This window comes from Colletotrichum destructivum, chromosome 2 (assembly GCF_034447905.1).
Source record: "Colletotrichum destructivum chromosome 2, complete sequence".
Classification (NCBI taxonomy): Eukaryota; Fungi; Ascomycota; class Sordariomycetes; order Glomerellales; family Glomerellaceae; genus Colletotrichum; species Colletotrichum destructivum.
In genome coordinates this window covers 2,232,316-2,255,894 of record NC_085897.1, presented here as the reverse complement: position 1 = coordinate 2,255,894, position 23,579 = coordinate 2,232,316, and the positions used below count along the sequence as shown (strand labels likewise).

At 54.4% G+C, this 23,579-nt stretch overlaps 6 protein-coding genes across 6 annotated transcripts; 1 reads left to right on the top strand and 5 right to left on the bottom strand.

The window, feature by feature from the left end:
• Positions 1-132: 132 nt before the first annotated feature.
• CDEST_02902 (Putative pleckstrin domain, ELMO domain, armadillo-like helical, PH-like domain superfamily) lies at positions 133-3,160 on the bottom strand. Its single transcript, XM_062919061.1, has one exon. It carries the CDS (start codon positions 2,687-2,689, stop codon positions 536-538), a length of 2,154 nt encoding a protein of 717 aa, XP_062775112.1. The 5' UTR covers positions 2,690-3,160; the 3' UTR covers positions 133-535.
• Positions 3,161-3,698: 538 nt separating this feature from the next.
• On the top strand, positions 3,699-5,734 carry CDEST_02901 (Putative RNA recognition motif domain, Zinc finger, CCCH-type, U2 auxiliary factor small subunit). Its single transcript, XM_062919060.1, has 3 exons — positions 3,699-4,126; positions 4,333-4,789; positions 4,885-5,734. Exons 1-3 carry the CDS (start codon positions 4,121-4,123, stop codon positions 5,211-5,213), a joined length of 792 nt encoding a protein of 263 aa, XP_062775111.1. The 5' UTR covers positions 3,699-4,120; the 3' UTR covers positions 5,214-5,734.
• A 32-nt stretch (positions 5,735-5,766) lies between these two features.
• Positions 5,767-9,141, bottom strand: CDEST_02900 (Putative oxysterol-binding protein). The gene is made up of 8 exons (XM_062919059.1): positions 8,300-9,141; positions 7,882-7,971; positions 7,681-7,786; positions 7,495-7,605; positions 7,160-7,438; positions 6,856-7,105; positions 6,488-6,801; positions 5,767-6,429 (listed from the first exon to the last, which is right to left on the bottom strand). The coding sequence occupies exons 1-8, from the start codon at positions 8,346-8,348 to the stop codon at positions 5,991-5,993; spliced, it is 1,638 nt and encodes a 545-aa protein (XP_062775110.1). The 5' UTR covers positions 8,349-9,141; the 3' UTR covers positions 5,767-5,990.
• A 1,091-nt stretch (positions 9,142-10,232) lies between these two features.
• On the bottom strand, positions 10,233-15,123 carry CDEST_02899 (uncharacterized protein). Its single transcript, XM_062919058.1, has 4 exons — positions 14,724-15,123; positions 14,400-14,632; positions 10,950-14,277; positions 10,233-10,897 (listed from the first exon to the last, which is right to left on the bottom strand). Exons 3-4 carry the CDS (start codon positions 14,215-14,217, stop codon positions 10,827-10,829), a joined length of 3,339 nt encoding a protein of 1,112 aa, XP_062775109.1. The 5' UTR covers positions 14,218-14,277; positions 14,400-14,632; positions 14,724-15,123; the 3' UTR covers positions 10,233-10,826.
• A 1,948-nt stretch (positions 15,124-17,071) lies between these two features.
• On the bottom strand, positions 17,072-19,212 carry CDEST_02898 (Putative alpha/Beta hydrolase). Its single transcript, XM_062919057.1, has 2 exons — positions 18,422-19,212; positions 17,072-18,368 (listed from the first exon to the last, which is right to left on the bottom strand). The coding sequence occupies exons 1-2, from the start codon at positions 18,933-18,935 to the stop codon at positions 17,290-17,292; spliced, it is 1,593 nt and encodes a 530-aa protein (XP_062775108.1). The 5' UTR covers positions 18,936-19,212; the 3' UTR covers positions 17,072-17,289.
• A 1,254-nt stretch (positions 19,213-20,466) lies between these two features.
• On the bottom strand, positions 20,467-21,783 carry CDEST_02897 (uncharacterized protein; the record flags this gene model as incomplete). The annotated part of the gene is made up of 2 exons (XM_062919056.1): positions 20,467-21,320; positions 21,411-21,783. 2 exons carry the CDS (start codon positions 21,781-21,783, stop codon positions 20,467-20,469), a joined length of 1,227 nt encoding a protein of 408 aa, XP_062775107.1.
• Positions 21,784-23,579: the final 1,796 nt, after the last annotated feature.

Here is a 23,579-nt window from a genome sequence, read left to right as displayed (position 1 = left end):
AGATATTGCCCTCCAACTAGCCACGGCTTGCATCTTTGTACGCCACGCAGGTATCCTTCAGATCACAGCTGAAACGAAACCCGCATGCAAGTCTCCACATAGGTACCGGTACAAAAGCCCAGCAAGTTGCTTGATGAAATATTGACTTGGTATTAGAATGTACCTGAGCGAGCCATCAAGACTTGCGCTCCTTAGGGTATGATAACATGAGAGCTCTGCTCGCAAAACTATTGGACACCCATCCATCCGTCCATATATGCGGTATCCTCGCAACCGTCCCCGCCACATTAAAGGAAACAAGCCCGCCAGATCCAAGCTTCGATGATCAACGACGCAAACGAACCGCTCGCTATGCACATTGTAGGCAACCAAGCCAACTTGCTGTAGAGTACCATCCCAGCTCCATCCGTTACATCTCTGGTCAGATGAGCAAGAGAGACGCGGGTATAAGTAGGTCAACAAACAGCATCACAAAGGAAACCAATCAGAAGGAATATAAATCGTCCCCTGCCAGAGACCCTGCCCACCCAAGCGCTCACACCTCATAGAAGTAGTCTTCGTCTAGACCGTCCCGACTGGGAATGACCCCGGCACCAGGTGGTGGTCCGTTGTAGGCAGCCTCTATCCTGACATTCAGCAGTCTTATCTTAAGCCCAAAGTCACTGACGAGGTTGACGAGCTTGTTTGTCTCAGCCGTGATGGGAGCCTGATTGAGCAGCATCAGGAGGCCATCGAGCCATTCCGATGCCAGGCTGTGCGTGACCGGGTAGAGCGTCAATATCGCTTGCTCCTTCGCATCACCGCCTTTGGCCGCCTCCGCGGGATTGGTATAGCTGAAGATGGTGATCTTGGTTGTCGACTTGACCGCCACGTTGTTCTTGAGCGTCGAACTGCTAGTCCCGCTGCGCGTCTCTTCGTTGGACGCCGATACGTTGGACACCACCGAGCTGATGGTGCTGAGATCGACCTTCTCCGTCAAGATGTCCAGGCCCGGGTCTTGTGCTGTCTGTGCTTCAAAGTCGGCGTAGTGAAGGTACCGGCGGTTGTGTGACAACTTGGCGAATCGCCAGGGTCGGGGAGTGTACAGACGCCGCTTCTGAACCTCGTTTTGAGGATTGGTGTCCCGCCGGGGCATTGGCTTTGAAAACCATGAGCCTTGGAGCAGACATCGGATCCGTTGTTCCTTAACAAACTGGAGGGCCTCCTGCCTCAACTCCTCGCGGACTTGGTACAGATGCTGACCCCACTGATCCTCGAATGACAACTCCAAGAGTTCCATCTGAAGCTCTCGCAACCGAGTGCAGTCATACTCCAGGAGCTCCTCCTCGACCTCCAACACATCCTTGGTCCTGCTGGCCTGGCCGACCACTTGCTCGACGAGTATGCGGACCAGCTCTGCCACCTTCTCAAAATCCAACTGCTCGGCGGCCGTGGACTTCCAAACGCGGAATAGAGCCTGAAGCCCGGCCGTATGAAGTCTCGACCACTGAAGGAGAAGCGGATGGAACAACTTTTCGTTGTTCTTGATGCCGTCTAAGCCTTGATAACTCTTAGTATCCTCAACATCTGACTTCTCGACTTCGAAATGGTCGTAAAGAATCATCGTCACCGCAAGACTGGCCCGTGCGACTGGACATCTCTCGTTCCTGGGTTTCGTCGACTGCTCCAGCAGCATCTTCTGAAAGCTGTCCTCGTTCTTGCGCACGTAGTCTGTCAAGTCCATCATGCCCAGAAAGCCGGGCACCTCGAACTCTTGCGTGGGGCTCTCCGTTTCGAAGCCTAGTCTCCTCCACTTCTCAGGATTATGCCGCCGGCTACCCTTCTTGCCAAGTTCGTTAAGCTCGTCCATTCGGGGAATGCCATTGACTTGCTTCTCTGGGTTACTGGCAAGGTGGAGTCCCTTCAATCCCCGCCGATGCTCGGGCCGCTCCAGGTCAACCCTGACCTCGCGCCACTTTCTCAACAGAACCTTGGTCAGGGACTGGAATTCGAGCAGAGGATGTGCGAGGTCCTGCAGGGAGGAACTCTGCATCAGGTTGTACACCGCCTTTATCAGGCCAAGATCTTGTAGACGCTTGATAAACTTTGACCACTCCTCCATCGCTGGAGAGATTGCCTTGGTGGTAGTGGTGACACTATCGCTGGAAATGGCATCCCGAATCATAGCGTTGATGAGCATGAGGGCATTGGCACACAGCGCGTGGTCGGCCGACTGGAGCTGGGCGATGACGAGCTCGAAGAACTGCGGGTAGACTGCAACGGCGGGTTTCAGAGCCCTGAAACCAAACGAGCCCGGGGTGCGAGGGGTCGTTGGGCGGGATGACTGCGTGTGGCCGACGAGGGCGACCAGGATCGACATGGCGCCGCGGAGAATGTTGACAAGCGGGTTTGTGACAATCAGTTCGACGATGCGTTCGACGAGGTCCCCTGACGATGATCCCTCGAAAATCTCCCAGCCCATGTCCACCTCCAACAGACGCGTCAAACTCTGCAGCGAGTACGCCAATGTGTTCCCTCCCGCACTCATAATCAGACGTCGCAAGACGACCAGACCACCCGACGATATAAAGACATCGGCGAAGGCGGGGTCGTTGATGGACGACTGCAGCTTGAAAACAGCCATCTTCCTAGCAGCGTCCTCATCGCTTGCGAGGCGCGAGAGGAGCGCTGGGATATCGGCCTGATCCATGGCGGCGACGTCGCGGGTGTATGTATGGGTTCGAGATGGGTGCGTCGGCGCGTAGACCGGGTGTCGAAAGAAAGAGTCGTCAGCAGGAAGGAGAGATGGTAGTGCTCGGATTCATGGCCCGCAGTATTGGTGGAAAAAGAAGTACAAGAAGAAGCGCTTTCGGCCAGGCTATATAGAGCAGGAGGGCGTCTGGGGAGGTCGATCTGGGGGATCGGACAAAGGCCCGTGTCGTCGAAAGAGGGAACACGGGAAGAGGACGCTCTGCAGATCTCTATCGAGCGCAGATTAGGCGAAGAGGCGCCGGCTGTGGGTATAAAAAAAGAATTTAAGTATTTCGTGTCAGACGGAAACGGGGAACAAGAATGGTAAAAGGAAAGGACTGGCAGATGATGGTGTTACACTAAAAGGAGAGAGATGAAGGATGTGCGTGCGAGGGCTGTCGAGGTGGCAGACCAGATGTTGACTTTGGACCGGATCGGATGCGCACGGGCGGGAAGTTTGCGCATGTCCTGCAGGGAGGGGGGGCAGTGAGGCACAGATACAGTGAGAGCAACGGGGAAAGCCCCAGCAAACCTCCGGCTGGCCGCTGGACCCTCGAGCGTTTTGGGGGTTCACTTTCACGCTTATGGGGCCAGTCGCGAAGTTGCACCAATGGTGCTGCATGATATGGATTGTATCCACTTTTACTGACGGGGTTTCTTTTCGTAAACTGTTTGGGAGGACTTGGCTTTAGGTCGTCCGAGAGGATGGCGGGCCCCAGTGGTAGCGTGGTCAACGAAGGGTTTCACCATGGCTTCCTACCGGAAGCCATAGGTTCTTGTACTTGCTGTATGCCTGCCATCGTCATGCTATCGCGCCCAAGGAAAACCTCGAGAAAACTGGCCCTGCAAGAGCGGTCTCTGTTGTTTCTTTCTCTGCTTGCAATTCCGTTGGCCTGGAGCTTTGGCCTCACATATCAGAGTTTAGGCTCTCGCCGACAAGTCAGCGTCATCGGATGAGTGAACCTTCACTTATGGTGGGCAGGACGTATGCACAATTCTAGATCCACTTCTGAGGCCAATACTGGAGGATAGTTCTAGGCAAAACATATCCTCTACAGCTTTCGGCGTCAGCTTCATCTTGTCCTCCCACGGGTCAACTTCCCTCGCTAATACCCCTTGACGGTAGAGCCCTGCGTCCCAAACATGTGGCTGGAGACAAAAACGCTGCCGGTCCCCGGGAAGGCCATGAATAGTACCGATCTTTTCTCGAATACAGTGCTTGTTCATACTAGCAGACGCATGTACCACGCAAGACTCTCAGAATAGTGGTTGTGGCTGACGGCAATCGTACGAAAAGATCTGGAGGGCAATAATCCTGCCATAAGGCTGAATTGGAAAGGGAGGGAATGTTTGACAAGAAACAAAAGTCGCAACAATGTTCTAGACCAAAATGTACGTATCCATTCATCTGGTTCCCGAGTCTCACCTGTGGAGACCGAGGCTAAAGAACCCCCTCGAACCCACCACGCTTGCTCGAGTCACAACTTTGCAGCCACATCCCAATGCACAGCAAGCTCCAGCCTCAGCATTAGTAATCGTCGTGGCGCGAGGCTGTGCTAGAAATTCCTCGCCGTCGCATCGCTGCGAACAAGCATCTTGCAGCTCCAACACATCCAAAAGCGCGCCGCCAAACGTTGCTCTCCTTGCCCTGACGGTCAATCCATCCGCAAACGCATCAAAACCCACCACGGCCGCGACTTTCCGCATCGAACATCGAACCCAGCACAACAGAAGACACCGTTTCGAAGCACCGCGAACATGGCCAACTTCCTCGCCTCCATCTTCGGCACCGAACTCGACAAGGTCAACTGCTCCTTCTACTTCAAGATCGGCGCTTGCCGCCACGGCGACCGCTGCTCCCGGAAACATGTCAAGCCGAGCTATTCGCAGACTATCCTGATGCCCAACCTCTACCAGAACCCGGCCTACGACCCCAAAAACCGCATGAACCCGTCCCAGTTGCAGAACCACTTTGACGCCTTTTACGAGGACATTTGGTGCGAGCTCTGCAAGTACGGCGAGCTTGAGGAGCTTGTCGTCTGCGACAACAACAATGATCGTACGTACTCTCCTCCCTCGCCCCCTTTTGGACGTCCCAATTGGCGCCGTACTCTAGAAATCAATACTGACTGACTGGCCGGCCGCAACGAACAGACCTCATAGGAAACGTCTACGCCCGCTTCAAGTACGAGGACTCGGCCCAAAAGGCCTGCGATGACCTCAACTCGCGGTGGTATGCTGCGCGGCCCATATACTGCGAGCTGTCGCCCGTCACCGACTTCCGTGAGGCCTGCTGCCGCCTCAATTCAGGCGAGGGCTGTGTCCGCGGCGGCTTCTGCAACTTTATCCACCGCAAGAATCCTTCCGAGGACCTCGACCGCGACCTCACGCTGAGCACGAAGAAGTGGCTCAAGGACCGCGGCCGCGACGAGCGTAGCCCCTCGCGCTCGCCCACCCCGGAGCCCACGCGCCGCCGATACTAGGCTCTTTGGGATAGCCACGGTGGAAGTGGCGGCTCTGGTATCGGAACCTTCCGATGACGCTGTGACAGGGTGGAGGTGTCCTACAACGATGCCACAAGCCCAATAGCGGCGGGCCCCAAAACTACAAATGAAGCGACCCTGGAGGGTTTTCGTCGGCCCCTTAACCGGGCATCTCGACAAGAATAGTGGGAGTAGGCGCAGTCGCACCGGGAGCGGCGGCCGGGAACTGACACGGCTTAGGAAGAGAGGGAAGTCCACACCGACTTCTGAAGGGAGAGAGGCGAATCCTCAAAAATCGATTTGATACCCGACCCCCGTATTCATTGTCAAGACGGGGGGGACTGGACAGCCCACAGAAGAGAGAGTTGGTACGAGTGAGCGAGTTGAGACGGTGAGAGGGACAGAGCGGCGTTCAAGGCGTTTCGAGGGCGGGTTTTATGGGTTCTTGAAAGGGCAGAACACCATGTATAAAACATGTCGGAATAGGTAATGCCTCCAAATGAAGAGCAACCACACACCCCGCATTTGTTCATCCTCCAAAAAAAAAAAAGGGTATCGCAGTTGAATGCCAATATTGCTAGTCCGTAAACAATGCTACACGTATCTACAGAGGTATCCCTTTTCTACCAAAATCCCAATTTTCGCCAGTGCACTAAATTCGTGTCATGCCCCCGCGACCCCTTCTCTTTAGCCAGAGGTTTCCTCCCATGATGAATGAAAGTGGATGTGACACGTCCGCCAGACGGGGAAACCCCCTTGATTGAAGCTCGATCTAGTTTAGTTTGACTCGAGAGCGTCGTGGAAGCTGTCCTGACTGGTGTCAGCCCTCTTCAGTGGTGGGACGTTTTTCTTCATGTCTGTGGTGAAGTCCATCAATGGGCCATCGGCAGGCTGCGATCCCGTCTTATTGAGCATGCTCTGGATGTCCCCGGAGCCGCTCCGCGATGCTTGCGCGGCCGGGGGGGTATCGGCCGGCGCGGAGAAGGTAGACGCGGAAGGAGTAGTGGCCTGAGCATCGCCAAAGTCGATCAAGTCGTTCCCGCCAACTTGCTGCTGGACGACTGAGGATTTTCCAGCTAGAGCTTGTTCCACAGGAGCCTCAGCGACCGAGGGCTTATGAGGAGGAATGGCCCCCGTCGCGAATGGTTTCTGTCCTGGAAGAATGGGGTAGATGGCCAGGATCTGCTCGGTTTGCTTTTGCGGGTTGCTGCTGTCACTGCGTGGTGTCAGTACCTACGTCAACGAGAAAGGGGCGAGCCTCAAGAGGTACGCACATCTTGGCATTGATGATCCATTCCAGTTCTTCCTCTTCTGCTTCAGGAGCACCAGGCCCACCCTGGACGCTCCGAAAGAGCCTGGGTTGCCATTCGACGCCTTCACGTGCTCTGATTTCCCGCTCCTCACGTTGCCTATCTTCGACCTTGGTCTTCTCGTCCGTTGCGAGTTCATGGTTGCGGTCCTTCACTGCCTGGGCTGTCGCAAACCAAAGCTTCTGAGACTCACGCTCGTCCTGCTCCTCAATCGGCCGGACCAGAGGGTTGCTAGGTTTTGACCTTCTCGCATTGAAGAACATTTCCTTGTGCCCGGTCTGGAAGCTACGTCAGTGGCAGTGCAACGAGAAGCAAGGCCTTCACGAGCTTACCTTGACATCTTTGACATACATCTCCTCGCTCCAGAGCCCTGACAGCTCGTACAGGACCTCACCGGTACTCTCGTGTTTGATGAATCCGCCAATCGCGTTGTAAGTGCCACTGACCCAGCCCTTGGTCTTGAACTCAATGTCGGCGACCAGATCTAGTTCCGGGCAGCGCACGAAGCTATGGTCTCCCAACTCATACTTCATCTTTCCGAAGAGAATGCCTCGAGCGTACATGTTGGGCTGTGTTAGGATGCTGTAATCGCCCTGTCAGTCTCCTGCCGTCACGAGTCGCTTCTGCGCTACATACTATCGCTCGCCCTTCATCTTGTCCTTGCCCCTGTTGAGCAGAGACAAAACCGCGGTGCCTTCCATCATGCTTGCGGCTGAGTTCCCCAGAAACTTGCTCCTGGGCTTGAGGGTGCCATCGACGCGGATGTGGTGTTCGGGGACCATGTAAAAGTAGCTCGATTTGGGCGGGTGATGCGACGTTTGCTCGGAGACATAGTAGGCTTTCGTGTTGTCGGGCAAGTCCCAGTAACAGGTGAATATCTCGCCGAGGATTGGGTTGAGTGGCTTCTTCACCCCCCTGTGGCGTAGGTCAGCGATGCTACTAGCTTGCGCGGGCAGCTCGGGAGGACGAACGGAGGTCTAATATGCCATCCACTCAGGTAGAACTTGACAACGGAAACGAACCGCAGGACAGGATCGTCAATCTCGGGTATCGGGAGGAGCATTTCGGGGTGGCACATGAAGCTGCGAGGGACACAAAAAGATCAGCAAAATAAGCTGCAAAAGACGAAGCCGCACCCACGCATGGAAACCACTTACTTGGTAATTCTCTCGAGCATGCTACGGGGCTCCAGAATGAAAGTCGGCAGGACGACGCGACTCAAATCGGCTCCGGGCCGCAGCTGGGAGATAATATGCCCAAGCACTGGTTTACATGTTAGTTAAGTGCATGAGAGGCATCGCGAGGGGGGGGGAGGTTGCGTGTGAGCGCACGATGCTTGTTGTGGGAGCTTCACTAACCGTTGCCCTGGTCGGGCTCGACCACAAGGGTATCATCATCTTCGGCAGCGGCGGCTCCCCTGGCCTCGTCTACGCTCGACCGGTTGCTGGCTGGAGGGTTGGAAAGCCAAGACGTCAGCATTGTTGGAGACAACTTTTTTTTTTGTGAGGCGAGCACGTCGAGAGATCTGTATAGTGGAGAGAGAGGCTTTTCGGGGTCTCGGGAAAGACTCAAAAGCTAGGTAGACAGGTTCGCAACAAAGTGACAGGCGGGGGGGAGCAAGAAACAATAGAGATCCTGGAGGGAAAAGGTTGACAGAGTGGGCTCAATTTTGTCGCCGTAGGAACACCTCGAAGGGCGCACCGGGGAAAGAATGGCTGCTATTATGCGTACATTGGGCGGGCAGAAGGCAGTCGCGCTAGGGTTGGTAATACTCACTGAGGCTGGACGCTCTGGAGCGTCTTCCTGGCACATGGACCAAACCCATGACTGCGACTGGCTCTGGATAGGTGGTGGGTGCAGCGATGCCCCTCAGTTGTGCTTCTGACCGCTATCGGTCTTATCGGCGGGCTGCCCGGGATATGCTTTCTCTGGAATGAGGGGCAGTGCTTGCGGGCAGGCAGGCAGGCAAGAAAGGCGTTGCTGAGGATGCACGAGTGCTGTGAGTTCAGGGTAGGGGTAGAGTCGGCAAACGATGGGCCCTCGCAGCCCGGTACGTAGATGAGCAGGAGGGGGAGAGAATGTGGAATGGCGGTAGAATCAGTGGATGGTCAGATGTGGGAAGTTGTCGTAATAAAGGCAATTGCAGGTTGGTAGCCGGAATGGCCGTTTAGTTTAAGTGGAACAAGGAGATGCCGGTGAAGGAAGCTTCGGCAGGATAGGGTTGACGACGTGTGCGCGGGAAAGCAAGTAAGAAGGATGTCGAGTTGATAAAAATGATAAAGTTGATGGGGAGTTTGGGTTAATTGTTTTCAAGAAAAAGAGACATGACTTATTGTTGTCTTACTCCGTGTTTTGCTCGTCTCTCCTGCAGCCGTTGACGTGTCCAACGGCTCAAAGCAGAGAAGGAAAGAGAGAGAGCAGTGAAATGGACCGGGGAGTCAACAGGAGGCCGGGTGAAGCGGAGCGGAGCAGATGTCAGATGAACAGAAGGTCGAGCTTGAGTTGGGGCTGTTCCGGAATGCTGTTCCACTGAGGAACGACTGGAACGCGAAACGAGGGCCGACAACTGAGGGTTGAAGATGGGATGCGATGTCAGAGGTTAAAGAGGAGAAATGGAACCAAGGCGATGACTTTCTCGACCCCCGATCTAATATGAAAAATTCCGGTAAAGAGCAGATCCCTTAGGAGGCAGAAGTACAAATAAAGGCGCGGCAACAGTAAAGAGGAATGCATGTATGTACGAAGCAAGCACACCACAGGTCTGGCAACACCACCTCAGTCCCCAAGTAGAGGCCTGGCCTGGGCTCCCATGCAATCCTTACGTCGCCGGTGCAAGACCCCCACCATGAACGAGGGGTGATGACGTCGCGTCATCTTCTTTGGAAACCTTTCCCTCTTCCATTTTGCTGGTCTGCTTCCCCAAATGTCATGTCTTGGTCCCGTGCACCACCACCAATCCAGAGCTACTATGCACGTTTGTTTGGTGGTGGCCACCAAGGGGACACTACCGAGACTGCATGGCAACGCAACCGTCTGCACCGCCTCAAGGCGACCTCTACGATGTACATTTTTGCCCTTCTTAAGTTGTGGATCTAGTTTTCGCCTGAAAGGCGACGGGCCTGTTCTCCAAACTTCGAGACGCAGCCGGATGTCACTTCCCCTTCCGTCCCATGCCCAATATGCACTTGCCTACTACTACTTAAGCTGTGCTACTCTGCACCCAATCACATGCCTACAGCATTTTTCCTTCGTTAGCCAATCAGTCGATGAGTGACTCCCCCTTCGGACCAGTGGCTTGCCCACACCCAAGTCGCCAGTGGCCAGTCAGTCGCCGGTCAATAGCAGCTTGCTGCTCCACTTTCCTGGCTGTCAGGCATATACCGATCCGAGCGACAGAGGAGAACAAATTGATAATGAAAGGGGAGGGAGGGATGTTTGCGTTGAGATAGTACGGAGAAAACATCGGACACATCAGACATAAGTCAGGAGAGTATGCCGCCTGCCGGTCTCTGCCCGCGCTTTCCGCTTCACATTCACCGCTACTATGCGGGTGATTTGTAGAAGCGGCTTTCCAGGCCCGTTTCGAGATGCGGCCCAAGACCCTACGCGGCCCCAACTGTGGAGGCTCTACTTTGGCTCAACCCATAATTGAACATGGCCAGCCTAGCTTCCCCGAGGTGGCCCTTTCACTCACATAATTCTCGGCAACGTTGTTCCTATGCATTCATGTGTCATGATACGCGTATCATTGACAGGCTGCTGTCTATTTGTCTGTCTACCTCGAGGCACACTGTCGGCATGAACATCGCATTATGCCATGCCTATCCTCTCCTGCCTGCCTCATCTTAATACCAACAACGTATCCTACCACGCAGAAACAAACCTGACCGCAAACCTGGTCATTTTGTTGAGCTGCTCCAAAATCACAAAAATTGCCTGGAAAACTCTCGGCAACATGCCTAGCCTCCCCTCCCACGACCTGCCTGGCTGGTGTCAAGCCCGAGTCTTCCGGCCACACTTGCCGCCTCGGCCAAACCCCTGGGCAATCGTCATCTTCGGTATAAACTAACACCATTCCCGCTGGCTCGTGCCCACAGCACCTCGTTGCGTCCGTCACCCGTGCGTCAACCACCTCTCCGGTACTGTCGTCTGTTGTTTGCGAAGCAATGTGATGAACCGACTGATGGGTATCTCGTATTTCGAATGTCCAGACTATGCTTCCCAATGCAATGCTTTGGATAATGTGTTTTCCCCCTTCGCGCAATTCGCTGCGTACTAATTCGACTGGTCCGTCCGCCTCGACTCATTTGCCTCTCAGAGATCTTGAGGCGCCCTTGACAGGTGCCGGGAGACATTGACACAGACGGTCGCGTTCTGTTCGGAGGTTAGCACGAACCCGACCCCATACCACTGCCGGAAAACTTACCCGCTTCGTTCTCAAAAAGGAGTGAGATGTCGTCGTGTTCTCCCGGCAGATCCGGAAGGTCCAGGCAGAGAAATCCCATATCGTCCGACGGACCGTCGCCGCTGTTGGGCATCCGGGGTAACGGGAATTTGGCATCAACAAACTTGATGCCTGCCTTGCTGCTGCGTGAAATCATTTCATAAACATCTGTGCCCTTCAATTGAAAGTTCATGCATTGTCCATGGTGGAAATCGGGGAAGAAGGCAAGCAGCTGTATGATAGAGCCCTGCTGCACCACCTGGACTCGAGTCGATCCCGCCTCCCACTTCTTGTGAATGGGGACCACCATTCGCCGACGAGATATGGCAAAGGTCGCTGCCATGCCATCAAAAATGACGCTGAAGCCCGTCAACGCAGCCTGGAAGGCATGAAGATCTCTCTGGGTCGGGAAGCTGTAAGTGCGAATACTCTGAGTCGTCTGCAGCATCTGAAGCATGTCGGTCATCGCCTTGGGCACGTCCTTTTCAACAGACCCATCCGCCACCGTTGCAGTCATATCGAATTGCGGCTGACGCATTACCACCAGGGACTTCGTGTCTTGGACCTCCAGTTTGACCCTTAGTTCGCCGGGCTGGAGGTTCACGCGATCAGTTAATGAGCCTTGCTTGGATTCAACAACAACTCTCAGCCTGTCCGACAACACCGTGCGCGGATAGTCTTCGTCCGCATCTTCGTTGATAACTCGAAGGGAAGTCCAGGGAACCTGGCTGACACCTGGTAGATACTTGCCATCCTGGAGGCCCGTTGAAATGGAGAAACCGAGCAGGGGGACATCTGCGTAGATGGTCTCGTCCTTTTGCACAGAAGTGCCCGCGAGTATGTTGTGGAACTGGGACCGCTCCCTCTCATCGCCGAACGAGAGTGCCATGGTCACCTTCTGGCGGCCGTTGTCGTACTTGAGCAACAAGGCGGGCTCGCCTCCGTCCGATCTTAGGAATCCAAAGGGAATTGGCATTTGTGGCGTGTAGCTGTGGTTGATGCCGCTGAGTGTTCTCGTGAGAGGACTACTCACAACGGCAATTCTGAACCCGCGATGGTATGCGCGAGGGCCGGCGGCAGCATGCTCCTTGTGAATCCTTTCGAAAAGCGCCACGTCGCAACCTTGCACGGGCTCCTTTGGAAACGCCCGGGCTTGAGGGTCTGAGTCGAAGTATTGAAATGATCGCAGCGTGGAGCGGAAGACGCAATGCTCCTCTGCTCTAGGGAAAAGCGTTGACTGGACCTTAGCACCGAAGTCGTACATGCTCCAGAGCATTCTGTAATCCTGCTGCGAGCACTGCGCCACAATCATAAAGCCTCGAGGCAGCTTGACCTCGAGTGAGCACGTCTCGTTGCGCCAACGAACGTCGTCCCATGTCGGGCCAGCGGCCTTGTTGCCCTGGATTCGGAGGTTCACTTCTCCGTGTTGGCTGGCGATGACAAAGACAAGGTTTGGCTGCTTCTGCGGTCGGACCATAGTCAACAGGCAGGGGAAGTAGAACCTCTGAGAATCCATGCCTTGCTCCATGAGAAACACGTCGGTGGTGATTCTGCCGAAGGTAAAGTTTTCACCCGTATCGCCAAGCGGCAGGGTTTCCAAGATCTCCAAGGGCGAAGGGGTACGGACCACGCCAGTCATGGCCGCAGAAGAGTCGGCGGTAAGAAGCGCGATCATGTCAACACTGAGCCTTGGGTACTCAACCCAGATAGACTTGTCGATGGTCTGGGGCAGGAACGCCTCCTCGGGTGGAAGCGAGCCGTTTCTCTTCATCGAGACAGCCAACTTCTTAAGTGTCGTCACGAGCGTTGACCGGATCTCATTGATGCCTGCGGCTGGGGCAAGTTGCTTGTTTTCCAAAAGCTCAGGGATGGCCTCTTCGGAAAGCCAGTATCCCTTGGCAAGGTTTGCGTAGGCCTGTTGGCGGTCCATGTCATTCTGCATCTGGCCCTGGGGGCTGCTGGGTCGCGCCCGCACTGCAATCTCCAGAGCCATACGGCCTTTCAAAAACCACCACAGGGCAGCACGGGCCAGTTCACTCTGTGAGCAGGCTGAAAGGGGCTTGATCGTCTCGGCATGCAGTCTGAAGAGCTCATTGAGGTGTCGAGTGCGTGTAACAAATGTGTTAAGGGCGTCTTCTCCCACAGCCAAGACAGCATCATGCAAGTTGAAAGAAGCTTGTCTGGAGGAGAGCGCAGCAGAAGGGGGGGCCATGTTGTACTGGGAGCTAAGGGAAGGCTGTCGGGAGAAGTTGACGTTGCCTGGCTGACTGAGATCAGTGCTGCTTGAGTAGACAGAGGACGGGCTCTGGTCGGGGGGCTTTCTGTGGTCTTCTGGGGATCTCGGCGGCAAGGGGACCTTGACGGGCGGTACTGGAGATCTCGTTGGAGATTCGTTTATCTGAGGTATAAGAGATGCTTGGCCCCCGTACTGCTCGCGCTCGGGGTGCGAGGGTTGGCTGGCAGAGCGTGCAGCCTCCGCAAACGCCCTGCCCTCGGCCTGTCGCATCTCGGCCTGTTGATGCTCTATGAAAGACTTGCGATTCTCATCCTTGACGTTGGTAGGAGTGTCCAGGTAAGGCGCTGAGACAGCATTACCCGGTGCGACCTCCCTATAGGCGGGAGGCGGCTCTTTGGGCTCAACAGGTTCGTTGCCAACGGAGGAGTAACCTGTTTGAGTCCGTCGCAAACGGCCGGGCATGAAGTCGGAGTCATCCTTAGGCGCAGAGGGCGCACTGGGCGCACTGGGCGGAGAATCGTGGACAGCAGCGATGGGTCTGCGATTGGGAGACGGAGGGGGGCGCTGCTTCTTGCGTCTCGACACCTCGATGGAGGGGATTTCCGACTCGTCGCCACCTTCGCCAATGATCTCAGGGTAGGTATCCACAAAGCGGACAGTCAGTCCCTTCCTGTTGTTGCGCCGTGGGCTCCGAGGTGGGATGCCAGGACTATGTCCAGGGCTGCGCGCGGGATGGTACGGCAGGGTCAGGCTCTGCTGAGAGTGGCTAGCGACGGACAGTGCTTGAGGGTATCGGGTGGCGGATGTCGTGTCGAGCTTCGATAGAGTCGGAAGGGCAGAGGCGGGCGCCGCGTGAGCGACCTGTAGAGTATCGGAGGGACCATTGAGGAAGTCGTTGATGCTGCTTCCCGTTTCTTCGGCCGTTGGCTTGCGATCCTTCTCCTTCAAGGCGAAGAGCTTGCCCATTAGACGACCCCGCTTCGAAGTGGTAGCGGAAGGCGGTTCGTTCTCCATGATTAGAGGCCGTTGTCGTCGGACGGCAATCGCGAACTCATAGAGATGGTGGTAGGAATACTGGACAACAACAAAAAAGTTAACGTCAGCAAAGTTGGGCAGAACTAGTCGCTGCTTTCCCAAGGGAGGGGGGGGGGGGTTGGATGTATGTGTCTCTGCTGTGAGGAAGGCAAGCGAATTACCTCGAGGAATCGCGGGCATCCGATGAAGATACCCTGGGGTCTGTACTCGCACGTGGAAGGTGTGATATGTTTCTTCCTTTTCTTTTTCTTTGGCAGTCGAAGATTGCCAGGTCGAGTAAAGAACAGCCTGCGTGAGTGAGGCAGGTGGTGGTGGATTGTATGGAATGGATAACCTGGCTAAGGCGAGGCAAATGGTCGACGTTCGGCCCGAGGGTCGAGATAGAAGTAGATACCTAGGATAAGGTAAGAGGCAGTCGTGACGATACGAAGTTGCCTGGCAATCTAAATTGGGCCAGACAGGGCGACTCGGGATGGTTGCCCTACAGCTGGTGGTTCCTGCCGTCGACAAATGGCGGGCTGTGACCGTGACTGAATGGCGGTTGGTGGCTTCAGCCCGAATGGGGTGAGATTCGACGTTGGGTTGTTCGAGAGAAGCAAGGGGTTTCAGTTTCGGAGAGATCGCAGGCAGGTAGGTATGCAGCAATACTACCTGCCGTAGTGCAGGTGCGGAGCTGCTCAGGTACGAGACGAGACGACCTGGCAAGGGACGGTACATGTACCACGCCGCCGAGGTATTGAGCCACCAAACACGCGCAGTAGCAAGAGCAACAGCATCAACAGCGCAGCAGCAACTGCAGCAACTGCGTGGCCAGCAGCAGGCAATGGAAGGGGTGGAGGGGGTTGAGAGTGGGTTGAGAGTGGGTTGGCAAAGTGCGGATAGGTGAGATTTGGCTTGGACGAGGTAGGTATGGAATACAAACAGCGAGTCTTACTTTACTCCTGTCGTGCGTGGACCCTTGAAGATTGGCGTTCGCCCTATCACTGGTCAGGCACCGCTGACACTGCGACAGACCCCCTTTACCGTCCCCGCTTCAGCAGTATGGCACCACGGACGAGGCAGGTGCAGCGGGTGCTGCAGCCCGGGGCAAGTACCCCCGTTCGTCGTCATCCCAATAGGTGCGTCGCTGAAGTCGAGTCGTTGTGTTGTACAGAGTACGGATCCTGTATCTTCTCTTTCTCCACTGATTGCGATAGAGAACAGAAAGTCAGATGCCAACCGACGTGGGTCTTATCAAACCATAGCGGGTGTGTTGAACCGAGTGACAATGTGTTCGTCAGTAAACTTGGACATGAATGGATTCAAGGCGTCTGCCATTCTGCCATTTGAAGGCCATCATTGGCACGGCCACTACAAGGCTCAGCATGGTACGAGCATGGTTTCAAGGCTTGACACCACCTCCTTTCCGGGCTGTAGGGCGGCCATTCCGGGTTGAGCGTCCGGGGGGGGGGGGGAGGATGGCATCCCAACCCCAAAGAACGGAACGGTTATTAGGGACCTTGTCCCTAGCTTACCTTCCCTAGGCGCCGGCCCAAGGCACGATGTCCACACTATTTTTGGGGTCCTATCCTCTAGGTCCAGGGGTGCACCAGGTTTAGAGGACCCGTTGGGGGCTTTGCTCGACCTTGAGTCGGATTCTTGGAGAGCGTCTCAGTTTTCGGGGTCTTCTCGCTCGGCGTAAACTGGCTCTCGGAATGAAGGTACATAGCAGACAGGGACCAAAAGGGAAGGCGTTGCCGTCATTGGGCCGTGTTTTAAAATAAGAGGGAGCACCTGGGGGTCCGGGGGGGGCTTTTGGACCGGTTCACGACACGAACTCGTACTTGCCCACTCTCCAAAATATTCCAGGTCATTAAGGTATCTTTGTGTGGAAACTCGCTCCGCTGTGCCCTCGCTGCGACAGCCAAAGAGGAGCTAAATTGTTCCTGGGTCTGAAGTAGATCCGACCTAGTTTTCTCTTCGTGTTCACGTTTCTTGCATGGCATACACTCGTATTCTTTTTGCGGCTGCACTACTGCCTCTAATACGGGCTGGCAGAACCACAAGAAACGACCCAATGTCTCTTCTGTTTCCGTCGTATATCAATCAGTGAGAATCATACGAAATTCCATTTCGTCGCACCTTAGCCCCACGTTGCGGATGAAGCAATGTACTCCATGTACGTACACATCAGACAATCTAAGGTTCAAAGTTCAGACGCCACCAACATGATGATGTGCAGCCCTTGGGTTTCATACATGGGACGAGTTTTCATCGGGCATTCGAACCTCAGCAGCAGCCGTCCTTCTTGGCGGCTTACTTGTCCCGTGTCCCATCAAGCCCTTACGTTGGGTTTGCGAGATCAGCCGCCATATCAGCAGCAAGCATGCGCAGAGCAGCATGTCGCGTGAGCAACAGCCGAATTTTCACCAGAAGCTGTTCCCTGCCCCCGAAGGAAGCTTTTGCAACAAACAAGCAAAGCAAACCCCGCATGCAGGATCCCGTCAAAGCCAAGCTGCTAGTGAAAGTATCAAGTTCTTCAACAAACAGCCTCCAAATCAAGATAGACCGACTTCTAACGGCTGACTGGCCACTCTTTGCCTGTGAAATGATTTTTCTCTCCGCCTGCATGATTGTTCCCCCTTCTCTTAGGTCGAGTTGTTGCTGGGAGACGAATCGCTCGTAACGACGACGTGGCGCTCTTCAGGCGACAGACGTTCTCACACTTATCCAAGCCACCCATCAAATCACTAACGTGCCTCTCTGCGTGGCCACGGCACACGGCTTGAGCTGCGAGTCAGTTCGCCATGCATTTTCATAGTATTGCCCCAGACAATCTTCGTCATCCCCCCGCAGGTCAAAAGTTTCTTAAAGTCATATCGCTCTCATCATTTCCTTTCCTAATTACCCATCAAACACGCTGCGATCAAACTGACCCAAGAAAATCCACCTATCATCCGTATGCAACCAACCAATCGACATGAGGGACACAAGAATGAAGAGGAAGAAGACAATAGGAAAATAGATAATCGGGTGTGAAATACAATGAAGTTAGCAATGGCTACTTGCTCTTCATGCATGGACCATCTGGCGAAGCCTCTTTTCGATCTTCTGGCGTCCTTCCAGTGTCTCCCACACATTATGAGGCGCCTTGTCGACAATATCCCAATGCTTCAAGTTCCTCGTCAAATGACTGAGATCTCTCTGCTTGTCCTCCCATTCGCTATCCTTCCGGATGTTTTCGCCAGAGCTAATCAAGACCAGAGGCGCATCTGGGTATTGAATCGCCTTGCTACTGATCACCTCTCGCTTGGTGAGAGTATCGGCCACAAGACTTTCCTGCAACTTTGTGAAAAGATACTTTCCGCCCTGTCTGGCAGATCGGCCCCAGACACGATCCGCGCTCGTTCGCCCTTTGAAAACGGCGCCTGGCAGATGTTCAAGCCCGAGAGGGGAAAGAACGCCGCGCAGCCAGTACATAAACCCTCTGCCTGAGTCCGAGATACGATGTAGGAGGTCTTCGTGAAGAGGATCAATGAGGAGGAGACCGTTAACCTCTCTGCCATGTCGAGAGGAGAAGATCTGGGAGTAGACGGAGCCAATGCCGGCGCTCGCCAGGACCCAAGGACCGTGTTCGCCGGCTCGTGCGAGAGCCTCGCTCAACGCATCAGTTGCCATGCCGGCCGAGAGCGGACTAGGCGCAGTGTCGCTCCATCCGTACCCTGGGCGGTCGGCAAAGCAGTACCTCGAAATCGATCCATTCTTCAAAGCATTTTGCGCCAACTGCCAGAGTCCGTTCTCAACTGGCAGGTCGCCGCCCTCAAACAAAACAGTAGGTAGCTTGGTGCCTGCGGCATCGGTGCCATTACCGTCGCAGTAAACATGGATCCGGTACTGGTCTCCGTCCACCCAGTACTGCTCACCCGGCGGGCCAAACCCAGCATCCAGAGATCGGAGAATGAGAGTGGCCGTGATCAAAACGATGACCACGGAGAGGATCACATAGGCCACGGTGGAGATGAGCACCTCGGTCCATTCCCAGACCGTACGTCTCGTCTCGACTCGGCCGGTCAAGCGCTCCTCTTCTTCTGCCTTGCCCCATTTCACGGTTCGGTCGCAAGCCAGTGCCCACAAGCTCATGAGGAAAGCCCCTAGGGTCGATTTCTCATTAATGAATTCATCTTGGTTGTGGAGTGTAACTTACAAACGACACTAGCAACCCCGACGCCCGTCTCTTCGTAGCGATTCTTCTGCACGGCGAGGATGAGAACCATATCGACAAAGAGCATGAAGGCCATGAAGATAGACAAAATGCGGACAGCCTTAGACGGTACACCGAAGAAGACGAGGGTGAACAATAGGGTAAAGAGTGCCAGACTCGAATAGCTGAAGGCTTGGAAGCCCGAGCCGCGAGTGTGCATGCCAGGCGGCGTGACAAAAACGGAAACCAAAGTGAGAGTCCACCACGTAAAAGTAAGGGCTGTGAAAAGCACCGTCGCCCATCGCATCACCCGCACCGTCCAGAGATTGTACGGTGACACTGCTGGATCGTCAGGCGTCAGGTACTGCCTGTTGTCGCTGTCGAGTCGGTTCGGAAGCAGGCGGGTGTGTTCGTCGGGTCCCCGCGCCGGATACTCGTTTGACCCCCGTTCCTCGGGAGGTCCCTCCGGAGCATCGTCATCGTCCTTCTTGTTTCTCGTGCCCCACAGTGAGGACATATTGCTTTGAGAACAACGATCGGTGTCGTCGTGGGCTTGGTCTATATTCCGAGTGCACCTTGGAAGCGGGCGCGACTGTAAGTTGTGAGGGGTATATGAAAAGAATGCTACCTTGACGGAAATGCCAATAGGAGAGTTGTATAGAAACAGAGGATGAAGAAAGCAGACAAACAACTCAAGAACTCAAGGCGAAAACAGTTAACACTACCTAAGGACCTACGTCGGAGTTACAGCCCACTTGACAGACGTCTCAATGACGGCAGGGGTGCACAAAGCACTCAAACCGCACCATCACAGACAGAACGAGAGGCCAGAGCTTCCTGCACCTATGTGTGGTCATGTACGTCATTTGAAGCGGACTGGCACCCGTGCTATCACCGAAAGCGGAAATACGGGCCCCGTGGCGCTGGCACCAGAGATCGCCGATTGGGCCAGTGGGTTGGGGGGCTACCCGCCGATTACGATATCCACTAGTCCGGAGTTAAGCTCCGGATAGCGCGTGGAGGGGAAAACAAGCACAGCACGACCTCCGAGATGACCGTGGCAACTGTGGGAGCAGCTGAACAAGCGCGTCTGGATTCTGCAGCAAAATCAGGGATTAAGCACGCACGATCATCAACCTGCTTCTAGCGCGAAAAGCTCGTCGTCAGAATACTGCACTGGATTGGACAATCGATTAGGGTACAGCCATTCTCCGCTGATAGGATTTCAGCTGGAGAGCCTGGGTCCTTGGCTGGAATCAAACAACTCACCATTCACTCACTCACTCACTCACTCGCTAGACATCTGTGGCGTACGTACCTCGACAAGACTGGTATTGCGCTTGGCTTCTGCGTCCCGCCATTTTAGCCTGATCACGATCTGATGGTAAATCACGATGTCTCTCCACTCCGACCAAGGTCTTCTGCTCAATAAGATGAATTCCCAACAAGCGCGGCTACAGTATATCATCACATCGTGAAGAGCCGTTGACCTCGGTGACTCTGGAATGAAAACGCCGAGAACAGTTATGGCCCCAAAATTTCGGGCCCATAGAAGTCCGGGTTTACAAAACGGGGATCTGCCCGTCATCGACGTTCTTGTTTGCTTGTCGGTTCCAGATCTACCGTCCATGGGTCTGCAATCTCCACAGACGTCATGCTTGTTTACTCTGAACCAACATCAAGCCGCGCTTTGGCACATGATGGCACATGTATGGGATGTCACTTTCGGCCACGATTATGTAGAAATTTTCAGCTTTCATCAGACTATAATGCTCTAGTACTCGCTCAGGGCAGATCTTTTAACCATCCATTTCTGTTTTGTGGCACTTCTCAAGCAAGATCCGAAATTCCAACGTGGCTTCTGCTACGGGCTGGCAGCCCTGGCGTCCAGAAGCGGGTATACTGCATAACCGATACAAGCAAATCATCATCATCTTCATGGCTTCGTTTTGATTCATCACATCCCCCACACTGACTGGCACTGTCTCCGCCTCAGAAAAGACCCGAGTAACCCCCCCCCCCCTGAAAAGACACGGTCCCACAGGCGCCTACGCCCACGGCGCAATTGGGTTAACCTCCTTGCTGTTTGTGGACGACTCAGAAGAGATAGACCCCGAGGTTCTCTCGCACCCGCTGTACGCTCGGGGAAGCTTCTTGCGATTCGCAGCTCGCTTCTTGGCAAGAGTCTCGGGGTCAGGGCCACTAGATGGCTTGATGGCCTCCTCGGGAATTGCCCCTATGGGGGCGTGCAGCTTTGCGCTTGCGTTGGGGTCATTCATGGCAACCCCATGTCTGTGGAACTCCTGTTTTTTCAACTGTTTCCAGTCTTGAGAGGATGGCTCGCCGACACTGAACCAGTCCTTCAGTTGGTTCATCCAGCGGGTTTTCCCATCCTTAGCCTTCTGCTTCTCCTCTGGTTTCGATTTCACTGTGTTTCCACTGATACTGGCAGCTGAGGTGCTGAAGTCAGATTGCTGCGACTGGTCTGACAACATACGTCTCGGAGGGGACATTCTCAAGTCCATCTCCGAGATTCTGCGTCTGAGACCCATTTCGTCTTCGTTGTCGTCGTCGTCGTCGTCAAGCTCAAGCAGCGTGCCCGGATGATTGTCCTCTTCGTCTACAGCCAGACCAATTTTGTGCAGAGGTGTTCTCGTGTCGACAGCTGCCACACCTGAGCTGGATGCCGGTCGTGGTGAGCTAGGCGAGTGTGGATAGGCGGGCGACAGATCGGCAGGTGTAGCGAATTTGTGCCGGAACGGAAGGCGCTTTCTGGGAAATGCGTTCTTGAATGGAACACTGTTCGCAGTCCTAGACGATGTTCTAGAAGCCCGGGACAGTGATCCTTCACCGGGGTGCTGGTTTTGACTCGTATCTCTCGCGTTGTCGGAAGTCTGTCTGACTTGATGGGCTTTCCTGTCTCGTTGCGGTGTTGGAAACCCGAGAAGGCTTTTCCGTTTCTTTTCCTTCTTCTCAGGAACCGGTCCCTAACCGTAGGCAAACGCCTCTGGTCCACTGATTGAAGTTGATGGCTCGAGATTTGCGAAAACGAGAAGTTCTTCCCCTCGCAAGGGAATATAAGAGGAGGCCCAGGAAAAGGAGGTTTCGATGCCTCCACCTGGTCTGGAAGGTCGCGCCTTCGTGTGGGGGTTTTGAAAAGCGTCGTCCACAGGAGGGCGGCTGGCTGATTGAGAAACGGGTTGTAGGAAGGTGTTTGGTGGGGTTTGGAGCGCTGCGGCAGGGTAGGAAAAATTGCGAATAGGCAGCAGTGGTGTTGATAAAGCGAGCGTGTCTTGGTTGTCTTCGGGGCCAGGAAGAGGAGGCAGATATTTCTTCTTGTTCTGACGTCGATGGAGAAGACGCATTGTTCTGTTCAAGTAGCGAGAATAAATCGCCTGTTGATCAAGCACCGATGCCGTGAGTGGATTGATTCGGACACGGCAGTGATAGCGCAATCGAATGCCTTGGTAGGTGGGGGTGACTGGTATTACTCAATCGTCGCATAAGGTATTGGGAAGTAGGTATGTATAGAGGGTGAAAAGGGGAGAGGTAGTTGATAGCGATACAGACCAAGAAGTCGGGATTGAAAAGTGGGAGTCGTGAGATTGTATATTCGATCAACTGTAAATGTGGGAAAGGGGAAGTGGTGAGGACGATGCGGAAAGAGGAATAGAATTAGACCAGATCGCCGAGCAGAATGGAACGGCCTCGTGGCAGCAGCGTGCGAGAAGGACGCCCTAGAGAGAATGAAAGAAAGAAAAAGCATGGGAAGGTCTTGGAAGCCATGCCTTCCTCAGGGGCCACTCGTGGTAACTATCCAAGGAAGGAGTAGGGAGGACTGGCTTGAACGCACTTTCCCACAATTCCCCTTGGTGGACAGCCGTGCCTTGTCCATGCCTCTTGGCATTCAGCTGCCCATCTCTTTAGCTCTTGCTTTGCGTGATGGAGAGCCAGACTCCTCGGCGATGACTGTCCGGTCTGCCGTACTCGCATCCTGAGTGGACGCCACCATGGGACTAGATGCACGCTAATGCCAACGTTGGTAGAGGTCGATATGACTTTCATTGTCTCGCCTCCTGAGTCTGGTGTCTCTCTATCGATGTGGTACAGAGATCCCTGAGTCCTGATGGACGCCTTTCCCGATATCATCCATGGTCAGTGCCATGTCAGGGATGGAGAGGGCATTGGCCGGCCGAAACGATATTGGCACTCTGTGTGATGTATCGCAGGAGGCAGGAGCATGTCCCAGAGGGCGAACATTGACAATGGCGCAGCAAAACGCTGCTTTCCAACCGACGGTGTCATGTTTCGTCCTTTGTTAGCCTGCCGAGATGCTGTTGAAGTACACGCCGGCTCTCCCGAGTCCCTGGGTCAAAAACAAGATCCATAATCAAGCACCTAAACAAGCTTACCGTATCGAGGCTCAGCGTTCTTTGTCATGAAACCCAACAGACTGGAAGTTGGCTTTGAACGGCAGTTGTCAAGCTCAAAGGTGGAAGAAACTTGATCTTCTCTAGCGACTCGGAGAGAGAGAGAGAGAGAAATACCACACCATCACCACGTCTCATGGGACCTGGTGGCCTGTTCGGCCGGCGACGAGAAGAATTCCTGATTTGTACTAGGATACCAAGGCCCAATTTTTTTCTTCCAAAATTCAATAGTTTGCTATTGCATATGTGTTGATGAAAAAGGAAGGAAGAAACAACAAGAAGAAGAAAAGTAGATCCCATGTGACTCTCAAGCTGTAGCCCCACAGCCGAAGCACATCGGATCCCAGCCTGGAGATCCCGATGACTGATTCTTGTTGGCTGCATTTACAACCATCACTGTAGTGCGCCGGGCTTACGGACGAGTTAACTGTGCATTGTGAAAAGCGTGTGGACAAATTACGGACGTACGGCAGACCACACCGTTCGGAGGGAAATCTGGAAGGTGAAAGGAAAAACCTTAATCGTAGCGGCGGATCCCCGACGTCATTCCCAGAACATCGAGATGTGAACAATACGCTCTTTCTGCGAGTTGAACTCAATGTTTACACTCATGATGACCCATTCCGGAGTCGCTTCAGCGTCGCTGATTCCGCCCTTTGCTTAACTACATTTATCCTAGAGTCTTGGCTGGGAAAAAGATCTCGGGACTTTGGCCAATCATTCTCATCCTC

Bases quoted from the DNA above. Each gene is read 5' to 3' on its own strand.
- CDEST_02902 (XM_062919061.1), bottom strand. From the start codon at position 2,689: ATGGATCAGGCCGATATCCCAGCGCTCCTCTCGCGCCTCGCAAGCGAT.
- CDEST_02901 (XM_062919060.1), top strand. The intron at 4,790-4,884 runs GTACGTACTCTC...CGCAACGAACAG, and splicing joins CTGCGACAACAACAATGATC to ACCTCATAGGAAACGTCTAC.
- CDEST_02900 (XM_062919059.1), bottom strand. From the start codon at position 8,348: ATGGGTTTGGTCCATGTGCCAGGAAGACGCTCCAGAGCGTCCAGCCTC. The intron at 7,606-7,680 runs GTAAGTGGTTTC...TGTCCCTCGCAG, and splicing joins ATGCTCGAGAGAATTACCAA to CTTCATGTGCCACCCCGAAA. The intron at 6,430-6,487 runs GTGCGTACCTCT...GACACCACGCAG, and splicing joins TGGATCATCAATGCCAAGAT to TGACAGCAGCAACCCGCAAA.
- CDEST_02899 (XM_062919058.1), bottom strand. From the start codon at position 14,217: ATGGAGAACGAACCGCCTTCCGCTACCACTTCGAAGCGGGGTCGTCTA. The intron at 10,898-10,949 runs GTAAGTTTTCCG...ACCTCCGAACAG, and splicing joins CCTTTTTGAGAACGAAGCGG to AACGCGACCGTCTGTGTCAA.
- CDEST_02898 (XM_062919057.1), bottom strand. From the start codon at position 18,935: ATGTCCTCACTGTGGGGCACGAGAAACAAGAAGGACGATGACGATGCT. The intron at 18,369-18,421 runs GTAAGTTACACT...AATCGACCCTAG, and splicing joins CGGGGTTGCTAGTGTCGTTT to GGGCTTTCCTCATGAGCTTG.